Below are 23,776 nucleotides of genomic sequence, written 5' to 3'. Positions count from 1 at the left end.
CCTCTGGTCACACCCATCTCTTCACTGTTTCATGAACATACCTGGCATCTCCTACCTCAGGCCCTTTGCACTTGCTATTCTCACAGGCGAGAGCACCCTTCCCCCAGACAGTCACGTGGTTTGCTCCTTCATGCCCCCAGGACCTCTGCTCAAGCATTACCTTCTCAGCCAACTCTCTTCTGACCTTGACCACCCTCTCAATGGCAACCCCCCAACCCCTCCCTGCTCTGTTTTTCTCCATAGCACTCACGTCCCCCCTAGAATCTCCACCCCACGACAGAGCTGGGATTTTTGTCTTCCTCCTTCGTTGATACATCTGCAGAGTCTAGAACAGTGCCCGACACAGAGAATAAATACTCAGTAAATTAGTATGTGCTGAATGAACACAGGTGAGACTCACAGAAGAGCATCTGGAAAGACACACAATTCCAAGAGTAGAGTCATCTCCGGGGAAGGAAGAGAGCATTCAGGATTGGGGAACGTTTTCATTTTCTACTAGAAAATATACACATACAACTTCATCATTTCATTTTTTAAATAAAATCGATAGCCATCGCACTGCATAGTGTAAAAGAGAAAAGAAAACTCGTGGAAAATGAAGAGCCCCCGTACAAACCAGAAGGCTGAGTCGCCGAGACGCTGAGCTCCACCAAACGGCTCAGACCTACGACCAGCAGGGTCTGACAAACAAGGGACAAGTGTCTCCATGCTCCAGGGGTGACCAGCACCATGGTGGCCAGGAAAAGAGGGGCACTGAGAGGAGACGGGGGTCCTTGAGCCTGGCCCTTCTGTCAGAGACTGGGGCAGGGCAAACCAAGTATCTGCCCCCTCCCCAAGGATTCCACCCCCCAGGATGGGGCAACTGGACAGAAACCTGGTGGCCTCCTGCCCCCAGAAGAGCTCTGTCCCCGTGGCCAGGATGCTCCTCTACCACACCAACGTCTGTTCTGTGGAGGCAGCACAAGGAAGCCCAGCTGGCCACTGGGCCATCGGGGGAGAAAGTGGGCCCCTGAGCCCGTGCCCCACCTGGCGCTGGCTAGCTGCGCTGGGCCGGCCAGGTTCTGAACGTTCACAGGCGCAGCACTCACTCATAGAGACAGATGCCTCTCGTGCTTGTTCGGACTGCACTGGATGGAGGGTCTCATTTTCCTTTTTCCTCTCTTTCATCCCCAAGCCTCACACACAGATTGAAAGTGAGGGGATGGAAAAAGATATTTCATGCAAACGGAAATGACAAGAGAGCGGGGCTCGCAATATTCATATCAGACAAAATAGACTTTAAAACAAAGGCTACAAAGAAAGAAAAAGAAGGACACTATATAATGATGAAAGGGTCAGAACAAGGAGAGGATTACACCCATCAACATATATGCACCCAACACAGCAGCACCCAAGTATATAAAACAAATACTAACAGACCAAGGGAGAAATAGATGGGAATACAATAATCCCCAAGCCTGCCACCGCCACCCACTGGCCCCCACTTCCCAGGCAAGGCCACCTGGAGCACAAATCCTTCTCCTGAGTGTGGAGCTCCCTTCCCAAATCAAATCGATTTTCCAAACATAATTTGTCTCATGTGAATCACTGACCTGCGCCTTGGCGGGCATCTGAGCAGCAAGAGGCACGTGGAAAGGGACCCCCCACCTCTCAAAGCTCAAACTAATTCAGAAGGGGGTCCTAGGAGGGTTCTCGTGGTGACAGGGTGAGGGACGTGTGAGGATCTGGGGCGGCGGCTGGGACAGCCCCGCGCCTTGGACCCCAGACGCAAAGCTGAAAACTGGCTTCAGAGAACCCAGGGAAGGAAGCCCTGTCCAGCACTGGGCTGCAGAATGGGGACTTAGAAGAACACGACCCCCCTGCCAGAGACCCTGTGTGGGTCCCCGCTGCTCTCAGACAAAGTCCAAATTCCTTCATGCATGCCGGGGAACATGACTCAGCCATAAAGAGGAACGAAGCGCTGACATCTGCTACAACACGGACGCACCTTGAAAACATGAGGCTACACGAGAGAAGGCGGACACAAAAGATCACACACTGTATGATTCCATCTCCATGAAATGTCCAGAATAGGGAATCCATAGAGACAGAGAGTAGACTGGTGGTTGCCAGGCGCTGGGGGAGGGGGAGGATGGTGGCCACGGTGGCTGCTTAAAGGGTATGGGGTTTCTGGACGGTCCAGTGGTTAGGACTCTGCGCTTTCACTGCCGAAGGTGCGGGTTCAACCCCTGATCGGGGAACCAGGGTCGCACAAGCTGCACGGCAGAGCCAAAAAACAAAAATAAAGGATATGGGGTTTCTGCTGAGGTGATGAAAATGTTTGGGGACATTTTCAGGCAATGGTTGTACAGCAGTGTGGATGGACTAAATGCTGCTGAATTGCACATTAAAATGGTTAATTTGTATGTGACTCTCACAGAAATAAATTATCTTTTTAAAAATCCAAATTCTTGGGCTTCCCTGGTGGCGCAGTGGTTGAGAGTCCGCCTGCCGATGCAGGGGACACGGGTTCGTGCCCCGGTCCGGGAAGATCCCACATGCCGCGGAGCGGCTAGGCCCCGTGAGCCATGGCCGCTGAGCCTGCACGTCCGGAGCCTGTGCTCCGCAACGGGAGAGGCCACAGCAGTGAGAGGCCCGCATACAGCAAAAAAATCCAAATTCCTCCCCTTAGTCTACAGGGCCCTGCATAACCTCAGCCCCGGCCATCTCTCCAACTATTTCGAATGTTATCCCCACCCATTCACCGTTTAACTGGTATTCGTTACACTGGACATCACAGGTGAGCCATCAAGGAGATCTGAGTTCCAATCCTGACTTTGCACAATCCACGTACCTCAGTTTCCCCAGCTTCTAAATGAAGGAGTTGGGTTACTTGACGAGCAGAAGATGCAAATTCAATTCCTTAGAGCCACACTGTCTAATATTTTAGCCAGTAGCCAAGTATGACTGTTTAAACTTTAATTCTAATGAAATGGAATCATAAGTCCAGTCCCTTAGTTGGCCACATTTCTAGTACTCCACAGCGACACGTGGCTAGTGGCTACCCTATTGGACAGCACAGATGAAGAACATTCCTATCACCGTAGAAAGTTCTACAGGACAGTGACCAGACAGGTGACATAAATGAACGATGCCTTCTAGATGGAATGGAAGCTCCTCGACTATAGGGGCTGCGTCCCCAGCACCTACAACAGTGCCTGGCACACAGAAGGTGCTCAACTAAACATCTGATGAATGAATCGGCAAATGTCACTGCAGCCACTTGTCACTCCCTGGACCAGCCCGGCTGGCCTCCAAAGAGAAGCCGAAAATCCAGACTTTAATACTAAACCTTCCAGATCTGGAAGAAAAGCTCAAAAATTATTAAAGCACGGGGCTGGCCAAACAGATATGCTCCCGGGCTGTATGTGGCCATGAGATACTGGTTTACAGCCTCTGGATCAGGAGGCAGCAAAGATTTCTTCCACGTGTGCATCAGGACGGGAAGCTCCAGAACCCTGCATGGAGAAGCCAGCAGGGCACAGAAACTCTACAACCTCCCATTCACTCCCCCAGGGGCTTGTGGAAGAGGTACAGGAGGAAGGAGCCAATTACATTTTTTCCCCTTTTAAATGTGTGCTCAACACAGAAACAATGTGCAGAGCCCCAGGTGAAATTAATATTCCAATTCAAGCCTCTCTCACTGAGGAAGGTATAGCCCCGCCACCGTCCGGGAATGCTAAGAACTCCCAAAGAATCCCTTTGAAAGGAGTGAATGAGCAAATGAATAAAGAGGGGGACAGAGGCAGGTGGAGAAGAAATATCTGGGTACCAATGCCACCGCCAGGATATACTGTACACAAGGCCACTGCGGCTGTGGCTAGTGGCCCCGTGGTGGAGGACCCCGCACCAAACCTGCTGACCAGGAGTCAGGCCAGAGACTATAAGGGACCACGTTTAAATCACAGACCCCCATAGGCACGTCACCAGAAGAGGGCTCAGGGCACCTGGTGCCTCTGAGGAAGACCAGCAGGACATTATTACAGCAAGAAAAACTAAGAGGAGGACTTCCCTGGCGGTCCAGTGGTTAAGACTCCACGCTTCCACTGCAGGGGGCACTGGATGGATCCCTGGTTGGAGAGCCAAGATCCCACATGCCACACGGCACAGCCCAATTAATTAATTAAAATAAATACAAACTTCCTTTAAAAAAAAAGAAAAACAAAAACTAAGAGGAAAGGGGACCAGGTCCACCGCCTCCCAGCTGGGGGTTCAGGCAGCCCCGCCCTCCATCCCACCGATCACAGCACAGCCTTCCTGAATCCAGGAGCAAAGACGTTCCTCTCTCCCCACCCCATCACTCCTTCGTTAGTCAGACTCATCACTGACCAGAGGTCACTCATCACCCATCACAGGTCAGAGGTCTGTTAGAGGATTCGCTTTTTAATCCTTGTTGAGGCCCCTCTGCCTGCAGCCATCTTTCTCCAAAGCACTTGTGATGGCTTTAAAATATATCTGCGAATTCTTTGACACTCTTCTGATCGTGAGGGGGAGCCAGGTTCCCCTTCCCTCGATTATGGCTGGCCTCCAGTGAATAAAATGTACGTGGATGTGACCCTGAACGACTTCCGAGGTTGGGTCGTTGCAATGGACTGAATACATCAATGAAAAGCATATTAAAATGGTTTTGTGGAAAAAAGCATGTATTTTTTATATATTGGCATCCAATAGGAGATCATACATTCTGGCTATGCAAGAAAATTCTACTAACCCTAGAAAAATTATAAAATCCTATCACTAAAAAGAAATATGTTGGTAGCAGCGCTATTCACAATAGCCAAAGCATGGAAACAACCTAAATGTCCATCGACACATGAATGGATAAAGAAGATGTGGTACATGTATACAATGGAATATTACTCAGCCATAAAAAAAGAATGAAATAATGCCATTTGCAGCAACATGGATGCAACTAGAGATTATCATACTAAGTGAAGTAAGTCAGAAGGACACATACCATATTATAGCACTTACACGTGGAATCTAAAATACGGCACAAATGAACCTACCTATAAAACAGAAACAGTCTCACAGACATAGAGATCAGACTTGTGGTTGCCAAGGGTGAGGGGAGAAAGAAGGATGGACTGGGAATTTGGGGTTGCTAGATGCAAACTATTATATTTAGAACGGATAAACAACAAGGTCCTACTGTATAGCACAGGGAACTATATCCAATCTCCTGGGAAACCATAATGGAAAAGAATATTTTTTTAAATATCTCTATGTGTAAAACTGAGTCACTCTGCTGTATAGCAGAGATTGCACAACATTGTAAATCAACTACACTGCAATTTTTTTTAATTTTTTGAATTAAAAAAAGAAGTGTGTTGATATCAGTAAAAGTTCGCACAGGGTCATCATAAAAGTCATCAGTTAAAATCTAAAGTGTTAAGGGAATCCGCCAAGCGACACCTCTGATCAGTTCTATTGCTTGTGACTCGTCACTTATGTTAGGATGTGACCCACCCAACGCTGTGAAATTCACACTCTCACCGCGATTTCTGTGTGCAGATGTGCGCTGCCGCTGGCAGGTAGCATCAGAGATGTTTTCGCCTCTGACACCCAGGACCCCAACCCTAAGCCAGGTGCAGGACAATTGAGATCATTTCTGAGACAGTTTTGATTGGCAGGAGGAGGAAGAGCCTCTCACACTGGTAATTACTGGCAGATGGCATCCGCTGTGTCTGACAGCATTAAAGCAAGAAAGAGGGGTTAAAAAAACGCATGCAACTCTGCCCTCCATGAGCTCAGACTAGAGGAGAGATAAGGCATGTGGCATTTTCTAGATTTCAGTCAAGCACACAGAATGCCAAAGGCTTTCCAAGGAGGGGCGGCCACTGCCAGGCAAGGAAATGTGAGAAGCCTTCCCAGGACTTCACTGGGACACTTGCAAGCGACAGAAACCCAACTCAAAGTAGCCTGAGGGGAAAAATAATGTATTGGGTCTTGTACTGGGGAAATTCAAGATAAAGCTCGTACCAGAAGCAGCTACTTTTGGGTACTCCAGTATGGTCACAAGGAAACTCTCCCCCTCTCCCCCTCTCGGCTCTGTTTTCCCCCATGTTGCTTCATTCTCACACAGATCCAGAACGCTAGGTAGCTGCCTTTTTTTTTTTTTTTTTTTGCGCACCGCACTGTGCGGCTTGAGGAATCTGAGTTCTCGGACCAACCAGGGATTGACCCCAGGCCCCCTGCAGCGCAAGCGGAGAGTCCTTACCACCGGACCGCCAGGCAATTCCCCGGTAGGTGGCTTCTAAAATGATCTCCAGTATTCTCCACCTGATGGCATTCATGGCTTTGCGTGGTCCCCTCCCCTCGAGTAAATTCCTTCTGAGCAATATCTCACCTCAGTGTGGAAGGGAGATCCCTTCTGTGATTAGGTCACAAGAGACTGTCAGTGCCTTTGGTGAAGCCACTCTCCTCCATATGGAGAGGACCACGTGTCAAAAAAGCCAAGGCCCTCAGTCTAAGAGCCCACAAAAACGAATCCTGCCAACAACCATGTAAGCACAGAAGCAGACTCTTCCCTGGTCCAGCCTTCAGATGGGAGCCCAACCCTGGCTAACACCCTGAATGCTGCCTTGTGAGAGATCCAGAAGCAGAGCTAACCTGTGCCTGGACTCCTGACCCACAGAAACTGTGAAATGATACATGCGGGTTGTTTTAAGCCATCTGTTTGTGGCAATTTGTTACACAGCAATAATAACCGCTACATTCAGGCTCCCATCCTCCCAGCTTAGCAACTGCAACAGAAAAGGAAGCCCTCCCCCACCCCTCCCCGTGCTTGCAACAAACATCCCAGAGCTGGCTCTCATTGGCCCAGCTTGGGTCATGTGCCCAAGCCTGAGCCAATCCTTGAAGCCTAGGAGATGAGCTGTTCTGATTGGTCGGGCACAAGTCATGAGCCCACCCGTGGAGGAGGAGGAGGAGAAAGTTAGCAATACCCGGACCACAAAGCAGGGGAACAATGGTTCCCCAAAATAAAATCAGGGTGTTATTCTCAGAAAAAGGTAAAAAAATAGCAGTCAACCACTATCATACCGCAAGATCTGGTATGAAGCGATGTGGAAGAAGAGATGAGAAAAACCACAAAAATGAGCACCAAGGCATATAGTAGGTGTTCAACTAAACACTCAATGGCTGGAGAAGAGGATTTAAAAGGGCTAACGTTTATTACAGACCCATGTGGATTTAAGCACTGTGTTGAATTCTTACACAACATCTCCCTTAATCCTGACAACATCCCAAAGAGTAGGAGCTCCTACTTTCCCCCTTTCACAGATGAACATGCTATGGCACAGAGAGGTTAAGTAACTCACCCAAGGTCACAGAGCTAGCAAGTGGTGGAGCTGGAATTTGAACTCAAGCAGTCTGCCACCTGAGTTCATGCCCTTAATTTCAGAGATCTGCTTGAAACGGTTTGTGAGAGCAGCCAGAGGAGCAAAGAATATCTAATCAACCAGTGAGAGATAGAAAGCTGACAGGAGATGCTATAGAAGTTCATTCCCTCACTCAAACACTTATTAAACACTTTCACAAGGAAAGATGGGGACCACGTGACGCAACCAAGGAGGCCTGGAGCCGCAACTAAGGAGCCTGCCTGCCGCAACTAAGACCCGGCACAACCAAGTAAATAAATAAATAAATATTTAAAAAAAAAAAAAAAAACATGGAGAATAAGAGGAGGTCGGGAACCTTGCAGGATGGGAAAGACTGAAAAAGAAATTCCAGCAGCTTCCTCCCTCATGTTGCCCTCCACGCTACAATGAAGAGAAGCAGAATTTAGTCGCCCTTACATAACGACCTGAGATGACAGGCAAACTGATCAGGTAGGAATATGAGGCCACTTGGGAGCGTGTGTGAGTGAAGCTGGTGCAAACAGTGAAGCCAAAACCTCCGCCCCCAACACTTTTCCTCTTGAAATATACAGACCCTCTTAACAGCTCAGCCCATAAATTTAAGAGAAAAACACTTTAACTGGGCTGGGCGTGGGGGGGAGAGTGGGTGGAAGGAGAAAAAAATATCATAGGGAAATTAAAAATTCATCATAAATTCCTGGTGCTCCCTAAAGAGCCTCTTGCATTAGGAAGAAATGTGTTTGTGGTAAGTGCTATGGAGGCCCAGACTGGGGGACAGAAGATGTCTCTCTTCTAAGACTGAAGCTTCCGGAAGCTAGAGAAATGCCATGAGCAGATGGACTGGCACTCCAAGTCCTCTGGGGATCAGCCACAGCTGGAACCACTGGGAAGGGAGCCTTGGGCAGCATCGGCAAGTCCTTGCCATCAAGGAGCAGCAGCTCTCAGCAAGAGGCCTGGGTTCTAAGAACCAGCCCTCCTCATCCCCGTTTCTCTGTTAACTCCGCTTCTTCAAGCGTCAGTCCTTTCATCCACTATCACTCAGTCACATCCTGTCTTTCCTCAAATGTCTGCAGATCCTGGTTGGATGCTGATTTCTGCACAGTGTTCCTGCTGGGCAGGATGGCCATTTGCAAATCTTTCTAAACCTCCTTTCTATGTCTGGGAAATCCTCCATCTTCTGAGGCAGTGGAAAATCACTAAATACACCTTGATATTTCCCTGCCATGGAATACCATGCAGCAATTCAAAAAAATAAGATAGTTCTAGGGACTTCCCTGGTGGTCCAGTGGTTAAGGATCCACCTTCCAATGCAGGGGACGTGGGTTCGATCCCTGGTCGGGGAACTAAGATCCCACATGCCGTGGGGCAACTAAGCCCACGAGCCACAACTACTGAGCACCCGGGCCACAACTAGAGAGCCCACTGCCGCAACTACAGACCCCACGTGCTCTGGAGCCCATGTGCCACAGCAGAGGATCCTGCATGCCACAACAAAGATCCCATGTGCTGCAACTAAGACCTGACACAGCCAAAAATAAAATAAATAAACAAAAAAATAAGATAGTTCTATATGTACATGGATGTTGGGGAACAGACACGATGTATACTATTAAAAGCAAACTTAGGGCTTCCCTGGTGGTGCAGTGGTTGAGAGTCTGCCTGCCAACGCAGGGGACAAGGGTTCGTGCCCCGGTCCGGGAAGATGCCACGTGCCACAGAGCGGCTGGGCCCGTGAGCCATGGCCGCTGAGCCTGCGCATCCGGAGCCTGTGCTCCACAACGGGAGGGGCCACAACAGTGAGAGGCCCGCATACCGCAAAAAAAAAAAAAAAAGCAAATTTAAAACATTGTATTATACATATATATTTCCTACAAGGAAAAATACACAGCAAACTGATAAAGAGTAGTTACCTTTTGGAAAGATATGAAATTGTTCAAAAGGGACTTCAGATTTATCTCTCATATTTTTTAAACCACTTTCACATCGTTTTCTTTTTTTATTTATTTATTTTTGGTTGCATTGGGTCTTCGTTGCTGCACACAGGTTTTCTCTAGTTGCGGTGAGCAGGGGCTACTCTTCATTGTGGTGCACGGGCTTCTCATTGCAGGGGCTTCCCTTGTTGCAGAGCACGGGCTCTAGGTGCCACGGGCTTCCATAGTCGTGGCACATGGGCTCAGTAGTTGTGGCGCACGGGCTTAGCTGCTCTGCAGCATGTGGGATCTTCCCAGACCAGGGATCACACTCATGTCCCTTGCATTGGCAAGCAGATTCTTAACCACTGTGCCACGAGGAAAGTACCCACTTTCACATCTTTGACAGAGATAATGTTATGCAGTCACCAAAACTGCCTTCACTCAGAAAAACTATATTTCCCAGGTTCCCACCTTACGAGGCAGAATAAAATCTCACACACACACACACACACACACACACACACACACACACACACACACACATACACACACACACACACAGTATGATTATAAAAGATCCTGACTGTTTACACCTTCTCTTCAAATGCCGTGCTATCCCTGATAGGGTATTCATCGCCAGCTACTAATTATCCCCCTAATATCCATTCTCTCCTTTTTTCAGAGTAACAGAACTTTTGATTTTTAGCCACTTCAAATTAAGACTGCATTTCCAAGCTTCCCTGGTGGCGCAGTGGTTAAGAATCCGCCTGCCAACGCAGGGGACATGGGTTCGAGTCATGGTCCGGGAAGATCCCACATGCTGCGGAGCAACTAAGCCCGTGTGCCACAACTACTGAGCCTGTGCTCTAGAGCCCGCGAGCCACAACTACTGAGCCTACGTGCCACAACTACTGAAGCCCGCACGCCTAGAGCCCGTGCTCCACAAGAGAAGCCACCGCAATGAGAAGCCCGCGCACCGCAAGGAAGAGTAGCCCCCGCTCGCCTCAACTAGAGAAAGCCCGCGTAGCAACAAAGACCCAACGCAGCCAAAAATAAAAATTAAAAAAATAATAAAATTAATTAATTAATTAAAAGAAAAAAAAAGACTGCATTTCCCAGATTCCCTTGCAGCTAGATGCGGCCATGTGACTTAGTTGCAACCAATAGGATATAAGTGGAAACATCACGGGGCTGCTTCTAGGACTCTTCTGTAAAAGACAACTGATGCATACCCTTTACCCTTTCTTTACCTGCACCCCAATCCCGGTGCCTAGAATGAAGATGCGATGGCTGCACCAGTACCTGCCATTTTACACCATGAGGACAAAGACCTCAACCTTGAAATGGTAAAAGCAAGCACGGGTCCAAGAGGATTTCACGGAACAGAGACAACCTACAGTCCTGGGCTTCTGAGCTCTACAATCTGACTTGGGAGAGAAATAAACTCCTACTTTTTAAGCCATCACTTTTTTGTTTTTTTTTTTTTTTTTTTTTTGGCCGCACTGTGCAGCTTTTGGGATCTTAGTTCCCTGACCAGGGATCGAACCCGTGCTCTCAGAGTCCTAATCACTGGACCATCAAGGAATTCCCAAGCCATCACTATTTTACTTCTCTATCTTTCACTGATGAGCCCATTTGCAGCAAATATGCCCATCACACCACATCCAGTCTTCCTTTCTCCCAGTGAAACACCAAGCAGCATCTCTCCTGGGTCTGAGTTCCACGCACCTCAGCCCCCGGCACCAGCAAAGCACAGCAGCAAATTGAGGGTCTCCACTAAGGCATTCTCACCAGCCCCAACAGGGACCCAGAAACCCTAAGAGAAAGAACAGGGCTCTCTACTTAAAAATCAGCATCGTTGTGGCTGAAATGTCTCAAACATTCCTGGTTTCCTCCCTTTAAGTCCCCACCAACTCCTTTCCCACCACCCCACCAGTACCACCCACGTCATTCCTTCACTGAGGTCAGTAGTCCAGCCACACCTTTCTCCACACTAATAAAATAATATAAAGGCACGTGTGTGAAGGGATGCAGTTGGGGTGGGCAGTGTAAGAGGCAGCATGGAGTGAGGGTTAAGATCCAAACTACCTGGATTAAAACCCCAGCTCCACCACTCGTTAGCTACATAGCGTTGTTTAACCTCTTGGTGCCTCTATTTCCCCTTCTTTAAAATGGGTATAATAATAATACCCACACACCTCCCAGGCTTGTTGAGAATATGTGTAGCTATATTAGAACTGGGACTGGCACACAGAAAGCACTATATAAATATAGCTATTTTATACACATAGGAGACTTCTGGGTTGGTTGTTTATATTAAAATGGCATTGCACAGGGTAAATTACCCTGACACTCACTTTTCTCCTTGACAATAAGCCCCGGTCATCCCTCCAGGACCAGGGATGCCCAACCCACTGTTTTTAACCGTTACCTGGTGGTCCAAGCATGGAAATACCACCATTTAGTCCAGAACTACTTTACTGATGAAAAGTTAGGGTTTTTTCTCTTTTTTACCACCACAGACAATGCTGCTATAAATATCCGTGAACATACAACCTTAACAGTGGTGCTTTTTATTTCTAGAAAACATAGGTTTCCCAGAAGTGAGACTGCTGGGTCACAGCTCAAGTTCTCTTTTCATATATATTAGCAAATTACATTCCAAATAGTCCATATTTTCAACCAAAGCAACTAAGACATGTGTGAGATCACTGGACTGGATCAGAGGTCACACGTACAAAACAGAAGCCCCAGGAGATTGGACAGCAGCCAAGAGAGAACCCACAAAAGGATGGGAGGGGCACCAGATGTGTCAATCCAGGCATGAGGGCTCTCCTGACCTGGCTCTGGGGGGGGGCTCCCCACCTCACCTGGTAGCCTGTCACAGTAAAATTTTCTTCCTTCTGCTGGAAGCACCCAGATTTTCCTCTGGGAAATCATCCCTTGCCTATCTCTCTGGCAAGCGGCTTCCAGTTCCAGCTCCAGAGACACTTAAGTGTGACTCATCAGCTGCAGGATTCCATCCCCACAGCCACCGTCTCTAGTTGAGAGGTCAGCACACAACCCACACTAGTCCAGTAAAAGTCGGTCCTGGGATTCTTGCTGGGACAATTAAGAAAGAGACATTTGATTTCTGCTGGACAATTAAGAAAGAGACATTCGATTTCTGCTGGTCAGAGGAATGTCTAGAGCCAACTGTGGCCAACTTTGCCATAAGGTGGAGACAGCCTGTCTGAGAATGAGGTGAACATAGGGAAAAAGAGAACCAAGAGACAGAGTGAGAGCAGAAGTTCTCATTAGGAGAGTAAGCCCCTGGATCCAGCCATGCCTGAAGCTGTTTCCTCCTTAAGCGTCCCACCTTCAGGGACTAGTGCGTTCCCCATTTTGTCCCTTGCAACTGTGAGAATCCAGATTTAATCCACTGACATACCTTTGCATTTGACACATCACCTCCATGAGTGCACTTAAAATCTTAAATTTGGAAACTTAAAATATCACAGACTTGGGCGTCACAGATAAAATAGAGAAGGATACGTTCATCTTTAAAACAACCAAATAGGAAAAAACACAAGGTCATAAAAGAGATCCACTGATTGGAGTCATTCTGAATATAACATAACTACGCAGTAGGTTCCTTTAATACTAGTTCCCTCCAGCAGCATCCCTCCGAGGGGTCTTCTGAGCTGTGAGCCATGGAGCTTTGCCTGCAGAGTAAAAACTATCTCCCACACACGTGCTACTATTTTTAAAACGCTACATAAATGCTACTGTAATTGCCAAAACCCACTCGTTCAAGAGCATTACTGAATTGATGGCAACTTTCAATCAATATGTTTTTCTTTTTTAACCAAGGGATAACAAACCCACAATTCTTCTCGTTCAGATGAGCTGGATAACTTTTTTGACATTAAAAGCGGGTACTTGTCTTGACCATAGAGCGCTATAAACACACATTTACATGACCACTGCTTGACCATTTAAAGCAAACTTTGTCTTTAAAAGAGCCAGATAGTAGGTAATTTACTTAGGCTTTGCAGACCATAGGATCTGTCACAACTATCCAACCCTGCCCTTGTTGTGAGAAAGCAGCCATAGACAATAAGTAAACAAACAGGCATAGCTGTGTTGCAATAAAACTTTATTTACACAAACAGGTCGAGGGCTGGATTTGGTCCATGGACCATAGCCTGGTGATGCCCGATTTAATGTGTACAGAAAATAGCAAGCAACAACACAGGAGCCAAGGCCAGCACAGGGTCAGATGGAATTTACACGTCTCTCAACTGTTGTGGAATTGGATGGAGAAAATAGAATTTGATTGACACACGACTTTTCACCTACACACCTACTAAATGAAGCAAGTACACCTGCACTGGCAACCTAACAATAATAAATTATGCTAGCACAAGCACATCATGAAGACAGGAGGAATTTTTTTCTTAGAATATTAGTGGTTCCAGCAAGAAAAATGAACCCCAAGCTAAATCTGACAGCCCACAGCTCAGATCCAACCTCCTCCTCCACGTATTTACAGGGGCAAATAGTACATCTGAGCCCTGGTTTCCTCGACTGTCCTACCAACATTATTAATAACTGCCCCCATTTATTGAGCACTTAGTATGTGCTGGGTACTTGCTAAGAAGCATTTGCATCTATTGTCTCATTGGATCCTCTTAACTTTACTCTCCTTAATGATGTCGCTATGTCCATCTCACAGATGCAGAAACACGGGCTCGTCCATCCCAACCTTCTCCCCAGAGCTGTTGGGAAGAGCACATAAAAGGCAGAAGCCCAACTCACAGGTATAAGTTCTGTTTCCTAATTCCACCACTAACAAATATTGATTTGGCCCCCGAATCAATACAGGGGTAGGCATATAGTTGGCTCCCGATAGATAGTTATTGCACGAATCTATCAATCAGCAAACCCCATAGCGCAACTTTCAAACTACACCCCAAATCTCACCACTTCTCACCTCCTCTCCAGCTGCCACTCTGATCCAAGCCCCCATCATCCCTGCCTGGACTATTGAGTAGCCCCTTGGGGCTCTCCCTGCTTCTGCTCCCATAAGTGAGAGCACCGTCTCCTCTGCTCAAACCTGCCGATGGCTCCCACCTCACTCGGAGCAAAAGCCACAGTCCTTTTCAGGCTCTGGTCCCTAACCTCATCTACTACTCAGCCCAGCCTCACTGGTCTCCTTTCTGTCCTTGAACCTGCCAAGCACCTTCCCACCTCAGGGCCTTTGCACTGGCTATTCCCTCTGCTTGGAACGCTCTTCTCTCCGACAGCCCCCTGGCTGGCTCCCTCACCTCTTTAGGTCTTTGCTCAAATGTCACCTTTCTGAGTGACACCTGCTCTTTCAAATGGCAAAACATCCCTCCCCAGCGCTCCCTGTCTGTTCCCCTGCTTCATGTTCCCCCAAAGCACTTATGACCATTTAATAAACAGTGTATTTTAGTTATTTAGCTATTTCAGTCTCTGTCTCCCTGCGCCTTAATGCTAACCCCACAAGGAGAGGGGCCTTTGCCTGTCTTGTTCCTGCTGTATCACCAGCTCTAAGTACAGTGCCTGTCACAGCACAGGGGCACGAGAAAACACGTGTCCGTGAACTAACGCAGAATGAAGAAAGGAAGCAGACTGGGATGAGGTTTCGAAGATCACCAGCAGGGGATGCAGGGTCCGTTTTACAGATGGGGAAACTGAGTCTCAGAAAGGTCAAGGAGCCACACCAGCACTCCCAGATCTTCCAGTTTGTTGAGAGAAGCCAGAAACCTGGATACTAACATCTCCCACTTTTTAGATGCCGGTAACTGACAAGAGAAGCCTGCAGACCAGATATGGCCCAAAGGCAGCCAGCGGCTCTCCACTGGCCTGGCAAGTTCCTCTGCACTGCCACCCTAGAAACAACTTTTTCCTGGCAAAACAACATCTTCCATCTACACCATGCCCCGCCCCTTCCACTCCCCCTGCCGTCTCCGAGCGACTGCAGGAAAACAAGGTCCCCTCCCACCGGGCCACGGCTTCCTCATCCCTCCGCCCCGGTGTTCCCATCCCCACTCACCTGCCCCATCAGCTCACCCGGGAGAGCCTGCAGCAGCAGATGACAAAAACGCAGAGGAACAGAGCAATCCAAGGATATAAACCCAACGACAAGTAACAGGGCAAAGAGAGGACCGGGCAAACAAAGGGAGCCAGGGATTCTGAGAGCCAGGAGACCAGGCAGGGCCAGTCCGGCACTCCAGAGTTCTGGAAAGAAAACCAGGACCCTCCAGCAGGCCCACAGTGTCAGCCCCGCGAGCCAGGGCTGCAGCCGCAGCAGCATTTTTATGTGTCCATTTGCTCCGATGCACTAAGAGCCCCGGTGGGAGGCATTCCAAGCACAAAGCAGACATCAGAGGCGCAGTATTTACTGAGTCACCCTTCCGAGGCGCTGAATCCTGGGCTCCGAAGCGCAGCCATGGTGAGTTAGGTCCCCCAACAGGTTAATTTAGGTTAACGCCGCAAAACAGCCGGGCTCAGAAGCGCCGGGCAATTCTAGACTCTCCATCCTCCTCAGTAATAAAATACAGCCAATCCAACTGGACTCTATTGATTTTTTTATGTCACTATTTTGGGACCGAAAGGTAAGGAGAGGGTGTTGATCGGTTCAGGAGTCGCAGGCGCACACCCACTGCGGCCCCAGGTGGGATGAACAAGAGAAGATGATGGAATTCCACTCCAAAGCACCTGGGCTCCTTTCCCGCCTTCCCCTGGCAGAGATGGGGCTTCAGGGGTCCATCCTGCCCCTGAGTTTCCAGGAAGATGCAAAACAAGCACCCTGATGGAGAATAAAAGTGACAACGAGTGACCCTGCTTTACTTCTCCCGGTAGCGCTGTCACCACCTGACATTAAATTATGTATTTGTTTGTCCAATGTTTTACAATTGTCTCGCTCTGCCAGAATGACAGCTCCTCAGAATGGGGGATATGTCTCTTCTGTTCCCTGCTGTGTCCCTAGTGCTGAGCGCTGATTAATACATGCCTGTTGAATGAATGAATGAGTGAGTGAGTGAGTGAGTGAGCTGGGATCTCTTGATCCCATGCTGTGTGCCAGGCACTGTGCAAAGAACCTTGCAAGGATTCAAATTCCTCCTGCCTGGGACACCCTTCTCCGGGCTGGCTCTGGTCTGATCACATTTAGGTCTCGGATAAGATAAAGGCCACCTTCTCCAAGAAGTCTTCCTGGATCACCTAGACCTTCCCCATCAGACTGCTTTGTCTTGAGTATGAAGAGTGTAAATTACTGCCTGAGACTTTCCTACTTGTGTATTCGCTGGCTTCCTTTCCCTCGCTCCATCACACCAAACTTGCCCTATAATGCAAGCCCCTGAGGTCACAGGCACCTAAGCCTGAGGGTGGGGAAACTGAAGCAAAACTCCAGGACAAGGAGGTGCCTTAGGGGCAGGGGAGACAGGAGTCAGAGATTCTGGGGAGGAGACCCTGCCTTGCTACTCACAGCCTGTGCTGTCTTAAGCAAGTCCCTGAGTTCCTCTGAATCTCGGGGCTCCCATCCGGGAATACATCGGAGCCCTTAACCTCTCCCTGGGTGACAGGGAAGAATCCAGGGAAATCCTGAAGTGAGAAACCACTTGGGAGGCAGCAGAGGGGCCGTTATCCTTCTCTTTACAGGTCTGACTGATGCAGAGAAGAGCTCATCAGCCCCTCCCTTCCTGCCTGCCCTCCCTCCTGAGAAACCGCAGGCCCCGCAGGACAGCACCCCTCTCACCCCCGCCGTCACCCTGCTGGTGTCTCCCAACCTTGTGACGAGATCAGCAGAGGGTCAGGGCCTGCTGTAGACTGAATGCTTGTGTCCCCCCAAAATTCGTCAGTGGAAAGGTGACCCCCAATGTGATGATGTTAGGAGGTAGGGCCTTTGGGAGATGATTAGGTCATGAGGATGGAGTCTCATGATGGGATCAGTGCCTTTATAAAAGAGGCCCCAGAGAGCTCCCTCATCCCTTCCACCAAGTGAGGACACAGTGAGAAGACGCCATCTATGAACCAGGAAGAGGGTTCTCATCAGAATGTAACCATGCTGGCACCATGATCTTGGACTTCCCAGCCCCCAGAACTGTAAGGAATAAATGTCTGTTGTTTATAATCTACCCAGCCTGTGGTACTTTGTTATAGCAGCCTGGATGGACTAAGACAGGGCCCATTCTACAGATGGGGAAACTGAGTCTTGGAGAGGCCAAGGGGCTAGAAGGGGTTAGATCAGATCTCCCAGTTTCTCAAGATAAGCCAGAAACCTGGCTGGTGATATTGACATCTTCCACTTTTTAAATGTTGGCAACTGAGAAGCCCTCAAGCCAGACATGTCCCAAAGGCAGCCAGCAGCCTTCCACATCGGCTCAATTTCCCAAAACGGCAAGCCCTGGATGGACCTAGAGATGATCATACTAAGTGAAGTAAGCCAGACAGAGAAAGGCAAATATCATATGATATCATTTATATGTGGAATCTTTTAAAAAATGATACAAATGAACTTATTTATAAAATAGAAATAGACCCACAGACATAGCAAACAAACTTGTGGTTACTAAAGGGGAATGGGGTGAGGGGAGGGATAAATTAGGAGTTTGGGATTAGCAGATACACACTCCTATATATAAAACAGATGACCAACAAGGACCTACTGTATAGCGGAGGGAACTATACTCAATATTTTGTAATAACCTGTAAGGGAAAAGAATCTGAAAAAGAATATACATGTATACACCATATACATATATGGTATAACTTTGCTGTACATCTGAAACAAACACAACACTGTAAATCAACTATACTTCAATTTAAAATTTAAATTTTTAAAAATTACGTAATACTGGGGCTTCCCTGGTGGCGCAGTGGTTAAGAATCAGCCTGCCAAAGCAGGGGACACAGGTTTGAGCCCTGGTCCGGGAAGATCCCACATGTTGCAAAGCAACTAAGCCCATGCACCACAACTACTAAGCCTGTGCTCTAGAGCCCGCGAGCCACAACTACTGAGCCCACGTGCTGCAACTACTGAAGCCCACGTGCCTAGAGCCCATGCTCCGCAACGAGAAGCCACCGCAATGCAAGGAAGAGTAGCCCCCGATCGCCGCACTAGAGAAAGTCTGCACGCAGCAATGAAGACGCAATGAAGCCAAAAATAAATAAATTTTCAAAAATAATTTAAAAATAAACTTTTAAATCCTAGAAAACATCAAGTGTTAATAAAACAATATTTGGGACCAAAAAAAACCACCAAACCCCTCCTTGTCGATGCACCCCTGGACCCTAAGCCGACTTTAGAGGGGACAAAATTCCCCAAAATGGTTTCTCAAAAAAGACCCAGCTCTGCCCACAACTTGAAACACATCCCTGGACCCAAATTAGTCTCAGAATCCATAAGCTGCCCACGAAACTCAGTGCCTACAAACGCAGAGAAGGTAGCAGCGAAGAGCCCCGACTCTGAGACGGTTACACTGTGGGTTCACATCCACGGCCCATCCCTTTGCGGCTGTGTGACCTTGACAGGTCACGGCGCCTCTCTGGGCCTCAGTTTCCTCATCTGTAAAATGGGGCAAACACAAGTCCTTACCCCACGGGAGCCACTGAGGACTCAATGAAGTAAAATCAGCAAAGGGCTTAGAACGCACAGTATGTGTAGATCGGGGTTAGTTGCAGTGTTGCTTCTGATTCTGAGCCTCACTGACGTGGGAGAACCAGCGCAGGAGACCAAATGGAAAGGAGGGGGGTGTCTGCCTGCCGAAGTCTCACCCTTTAACGTAACCGTCTAATCCCTCGAGGGCACAGAACGCAAAGGACTCCTAGTTGCCTGCGGAGCTGACTCCAATCTGTTTGATTTCTATGGCTGGAAACCTTAGCTCGCGTTTATAGGTGTATCTGTTGCAAAGAGAGAGCAGAAAGGAAGTGAAAGGGACTCCATAACCACCCACCATCTTGGAAGGTCAGTCTGGCTTGTCCAGGAGTCTGTCCACACAGTTCTGCGCAAGGCTGTGGAGGGGAATCTGGCTGTGAGGTGGTGCGTAAGGCACAGACCAGCACCTGGGCTGGAATCCTGACCCTGTGTGACCTCAGGCAAGTTATTTGGCATCTCTGGACCTCAATATCCTCATCTGTAAACTGAGAATAGTGAGGGTGTCCATTTGCCAGAGTGGTGAGTATTTCACCCTGTTCATACGAGGAAATGCCTGGGATGGTGCCCACAACACAGGGAGTGACTTCAGAAGCATGCGTGTCCATCATCACCCCATCATCCCATCACCATCACCACCATCATCCCATCAACATCATCATTACATCACCATCATCACCATCATCATCACCATCACATCACCATCATCATCATCACATCACCATCATCACCATCACATCATCATCATCACCATCATCACATCACCATCATCATCACCATCACATCACCATCATCACCATCACCATCATCATCACCATCACATCACCATCACATCACCATCATCACCATCGTATCACCATCATCATCACCATCACATCACCACCATCATCACCATTATCATCATCACCATCACATCACCATCATCATCACCATCACATCACCACCATCATCACCATCACCATCATCATCATCATCATCATCATCATCATCGTGATGATTTGCTACCTGCCTTTCTGAGTTGACATTTGCTATTTTAGCCACCCCCCAGTGGCTGTCTGTCTCTTGACCTTGGGCTCCTTAAATGAAGTCACAGTCCTCTAAAGGACCAGACAGTAGAACTCCTTGACCAGAAAGGCTCCACTGTGTAGGGTGAGAAAGTCCTGGGCAAGCAGTTTTTAAAAAACGGAGAAATTGTGAGAGCCACGAACCCTAGTCTGACACCAATTCACCGTGTGACCCTGAGCGAGTCACTTCCCATGCCCAAGTCTCCTCTGCCACCTGCAGGGGGAGCTGTTGGAGGAGATGCTTTAAGACACTTCTTGCTCTCCAAGTCCACTCATTTACTCTGGGGAAGAGGTGGTGGTACCACGACCACCCCATCATGCTGCCTCTCGTGCCAGGGTGCCTCCGTCTCCCCACTGTGATGGGAGGCGATGCATCTGCTGAATCCCGTCGCTTCAAAGGGAAATGCACCCTCTCCATCCCCATTCAATTTCTGAGCCAGGAGAGAAGAAAGGAGGTGCCCATCCGCACACAACGCAGAGGGCACAAGGCCGCTGCAAGGGCTTTGCTGACCCAGAGACCACCCTCCCCGACTTCACACCCACCCACAAGCGAGGGCTTTCTTGTGCTCCCTTGGACCATGGCAACCACCACGCTCATTACTGGCTTCAAGCATCGCAGCTCATGCAGAAGCCTCATGCCTCCCAAGTTCCCTGCATCCAGGGCAGGGGCGGGGCGGGGACGAAATGATTTACTCTGGGAACCTCCACGGTCCGGCCATTAAATCACCCGGGGGGAGGCGACAGCATTGGTACACGGCTCCCCGCCAACCCCAGTGCCACCTCTCTGAAAAGAAACACCACCCATGGGCACCCCACACACACATCACTGTTGTAACGAGAAAGAAATATACCACACGCCAAGGTGCCAGGAATGGCTAAGAGCATCTCTGCCTTGAAGCCAAAGTCTCACCGCTCCCTCCAACTAGCAGGCTCTGTCGCTCACAAGGACCCTCTGTCGGGGGCTCTCCACCCACCCTGACTTTATAGACCCTGAGCATAATGGGTCAATGGAGCAAGGCGCGTCCATTTTCCCCAGCAGGGACAGTAACAGCGCTGCTAATTTGCAAAGCCATAGCAGGCACAAAAGTGGCTTGAATAATAGGGGCCCCCTGGTCGCCAAGCTGAGGGATTTGTGCTGACTCTTACCAAGTACAGTTCCATATGTTTAAGCGCTTGCAAGGCTGAAAGAAATACACCCACCACACTCTTTACCATGGCAGCTACCCACGCGGGAGGGGGGAGGGGGCACAAAGCAGGCAGTCCCTGTGTGTGATGGGGGACAGATCGCGTCCTTCCTCGCCTCTGAACTCTTCCAGCCCCTCTCCGGGAGCCTCAGCCAGACGTGGTCGGGAAATCATGGCAGAAATTATCCAGAAAATCCAACCAGCTCTGAAGGATGCTCTAGCTAATTCCTCCGAACCTTTCAACCAACGGCAGGCAGTTAAGTACCTTTCAGGAATTTCAGCCCTGTTTTTTTTTCCCCCAGCTCTCCTAACTGGTGCTAAATATAGAGTTATCAAACTGTCGTCTCTTTGTGTCCCTGGTGGGGGCCGGTGAAAGGCTTCCATGTGCTCGCAAGGACCTGGCGACGGCACTGGGGACTCTGCTCTAGCAGCACCTGCCAGAAGGAGCTGCCCAGCTGAGACCCTCCCGGGGAGACTCTGGAGCCGGGCCAGCACCAGGTTTCTGGGGTGGCATACCTTCCCAACCAGGACTGGGCCGCCCAGAGCCAGGCACAAGCTCTTCTGTTGCTAGGGAAGGGGGGAACGGAGGGTTCAAATGTTCCCTTAACAAAGCACGAGGCAGGCAGCTTCTCTGAGAGATTTCCGATTTCACTTAGGAGCACTGACCCCCGTGCAGGGACAAAATCAAGACAAAACTGCAATTTTCCAGCCCAAGGGACTGTGCACTATGGGGAACGGGCTGCAGGGCTTCAGCTAAGAGGAAACAGCCTCGACTCCAGCAACGCGGAGAGCAAAACAGCATCAGAGCTGCTTATTAGACAAGCAGATTAAAGAGTCATCCACGTCAAGCCCGGCACCGCTCTCTACATTGAGCCAAGCTGAACGCCGATGGATGCCTCTGACAAAAGGCTTTCTCCGAGGCGAAGGCTTTATTAAGTATTTTGGGTCACTTAAGGGCATCTGGAAGGAAGACAGTATTTACTTTTTCCACGCAAATACGTCACACATTAAGTTGGCATACGAGGCTTGCTCCTAACTGCAACCCTCCAAGACAGTTAAAGCTTAAAAGTTACAGTTGTATTCTGCTGCTGCGTTCTGGGTGGCTGTGTGGTTTGTTTATTAAGAAGATGAGAAGAATCTTCTCAAGCAAAAGCCACCTGCTCCCAAATCACGGGTCCTGATGTTAACAGGTTTGGAGAACCGAGCTCTCCAAATGCACATGAATGGTGCTGGTGACTGTTCCCGGTTCCTCTGAGCCTTTAGAATTTTCTCCACGGCTTGGGGTGGGAGGCAGGGAGGAACTGGCATTTTAGGATAAACGGCCTCTAGGACCAACGTGTAGCCACACCAAGGTGGTAGAAAGCTTTCCAAACTCCAGCGGAGACCCAAAATACCTGACTGTTTTGCCTTTCCCACTCGCTAGGTTTCGGCGACAGCTGCACCGGTGCCAGCGGGGAGCCCGGCTCCACGGTACCCAAGCAATGGCTCTGGCCAGTACCACGTTCCAGGCGGCCCTGCGCGCCCTGAACTGCCTGGCCGCCCTGGGGTCAGGGCGCTGGGGCAGCCCGCGTTTCCAGGAGGCGAGCAGCGGGCTACGCAGCAGCCGAGGGGAGGCCACTTGGGGAGGGGGCACCTTCGGCAGGGATGTAAAAGCAGGAGGGTGGGGAGGGGCTGCGGACCAGCCAGACGGCTCCGACCGAGGCGACCTCAAGGTGGGGCCCCGCAGGTGTCCTGGGAAAGCCGGCGGTGCGTCCGCGGGCATCAGGAAACCGGCAGAAGGGGCCCACCGACTCCCTGCCACCGCAAAACCGCCGCGGGAACCGGGTCCTGGGGGGACGCTGCCCCAAGGCGGGGCGGGGAGGGGACTCGGTTTCTGGAACCCGCCTGGTGAGGCTGAGCGCACCCGGCCGGTTGCCCCCCTTGCGCCCTGAACGGATCCGCAGGGGAGCTGGAGGTTTGGGGAGGAAGGCGGGCGGGCTCTCGCGTTGGGCAAAGGGGTACGGGCTGGAGACCCCTGGGTTCCCAGAGTCTCCCCAGATTTGTGCAAGTCCGGGAGACGCAAGCTACCGGGGACTTGAGAAGGAGGTGGCCGCCCCGTGCGGGAGCCAACTTTATGCGCGGCGGCCGGGGTCGGGGATGGGGTCCGGGGACGCGCGTTACCTGGGCACTGGAGCGCCGTCAGCGCCAGCAGGAGCCCGAGCGGCGGCGCCCGGCCCGGGGGCGGCATGGTCCTCGGCGCGCGGTGGGCCCGGCCCGCGGCTCCCGGGAGCGGCCCCCGCGGCTACGCTCGGGCGCCGGGCATGGCTCGCTCCCAGGGCGCCGCTCTTCCCCAGACGCAGGCGGCCGGCGCTGGCGGCGCTTCCCGGGCTGCGCCTCAGCGCGCTCTCTCGGGCTCGGCCGTGCGCGGCCGGGGAGCCGGGGGCCGCGGGGGCTCAGCGCCTGGCGCCCTGGCTGGCGGCCCCGCACTTGGCCCGACTTGCTCGGCCCCCGCCGCGGCCGCCGCCGCGGCTCCCGCGCCCGGGCGCCCGTCCCATCCCGGGCGCGCCGCCGCCGC

At 50.2% G+C, this 23,776-nt stretch overlaps 1 protein-coding gene across 1 annotated transcript in view; it reads right to left on the bottom strand.

Annotated features, from left to right (window-relative positions):
• The window catches only part of TMEM132B (transmembrane protein 132B), a gene marked incomplete at both ends in the record, with an annotated part of 388,765 nt that extends 365,316 nt beyond the window's left edge, over positions 1–23,449 (bottom strand). The window contains one exon of the mRNA XM_082853297.1: positions 23,383–23,449. Within this exon, the coding sequence (XP_082709423.1) occupies positions 23,383–23,449 (67 nt within the window). The remainder of the gene's footprint in view (positions 1–23,382) is intronic.
• Between the last annotated feature and the right edge of the window lie 327 nt (positions 23,450–23,776).

The sequence above is a fragment of the Leucopleurus acutus genome, assembly GCF_964270905.1.
Source record: "Leucopleurus acutus genome assembly, chromosome: 13".
In the NCBI taxonomy this organism is placed as follows: Eukaryota; Metazoa; Chordata; class Mammalia; order Artiodactyla; family Delphinidae; genus Leucopleurus; species Leucopleurus acutus.
Note: the sequence above shows the minus strand (reverse complement) of the source record. Positions and strands in the feature narration are given on the sequence as shown.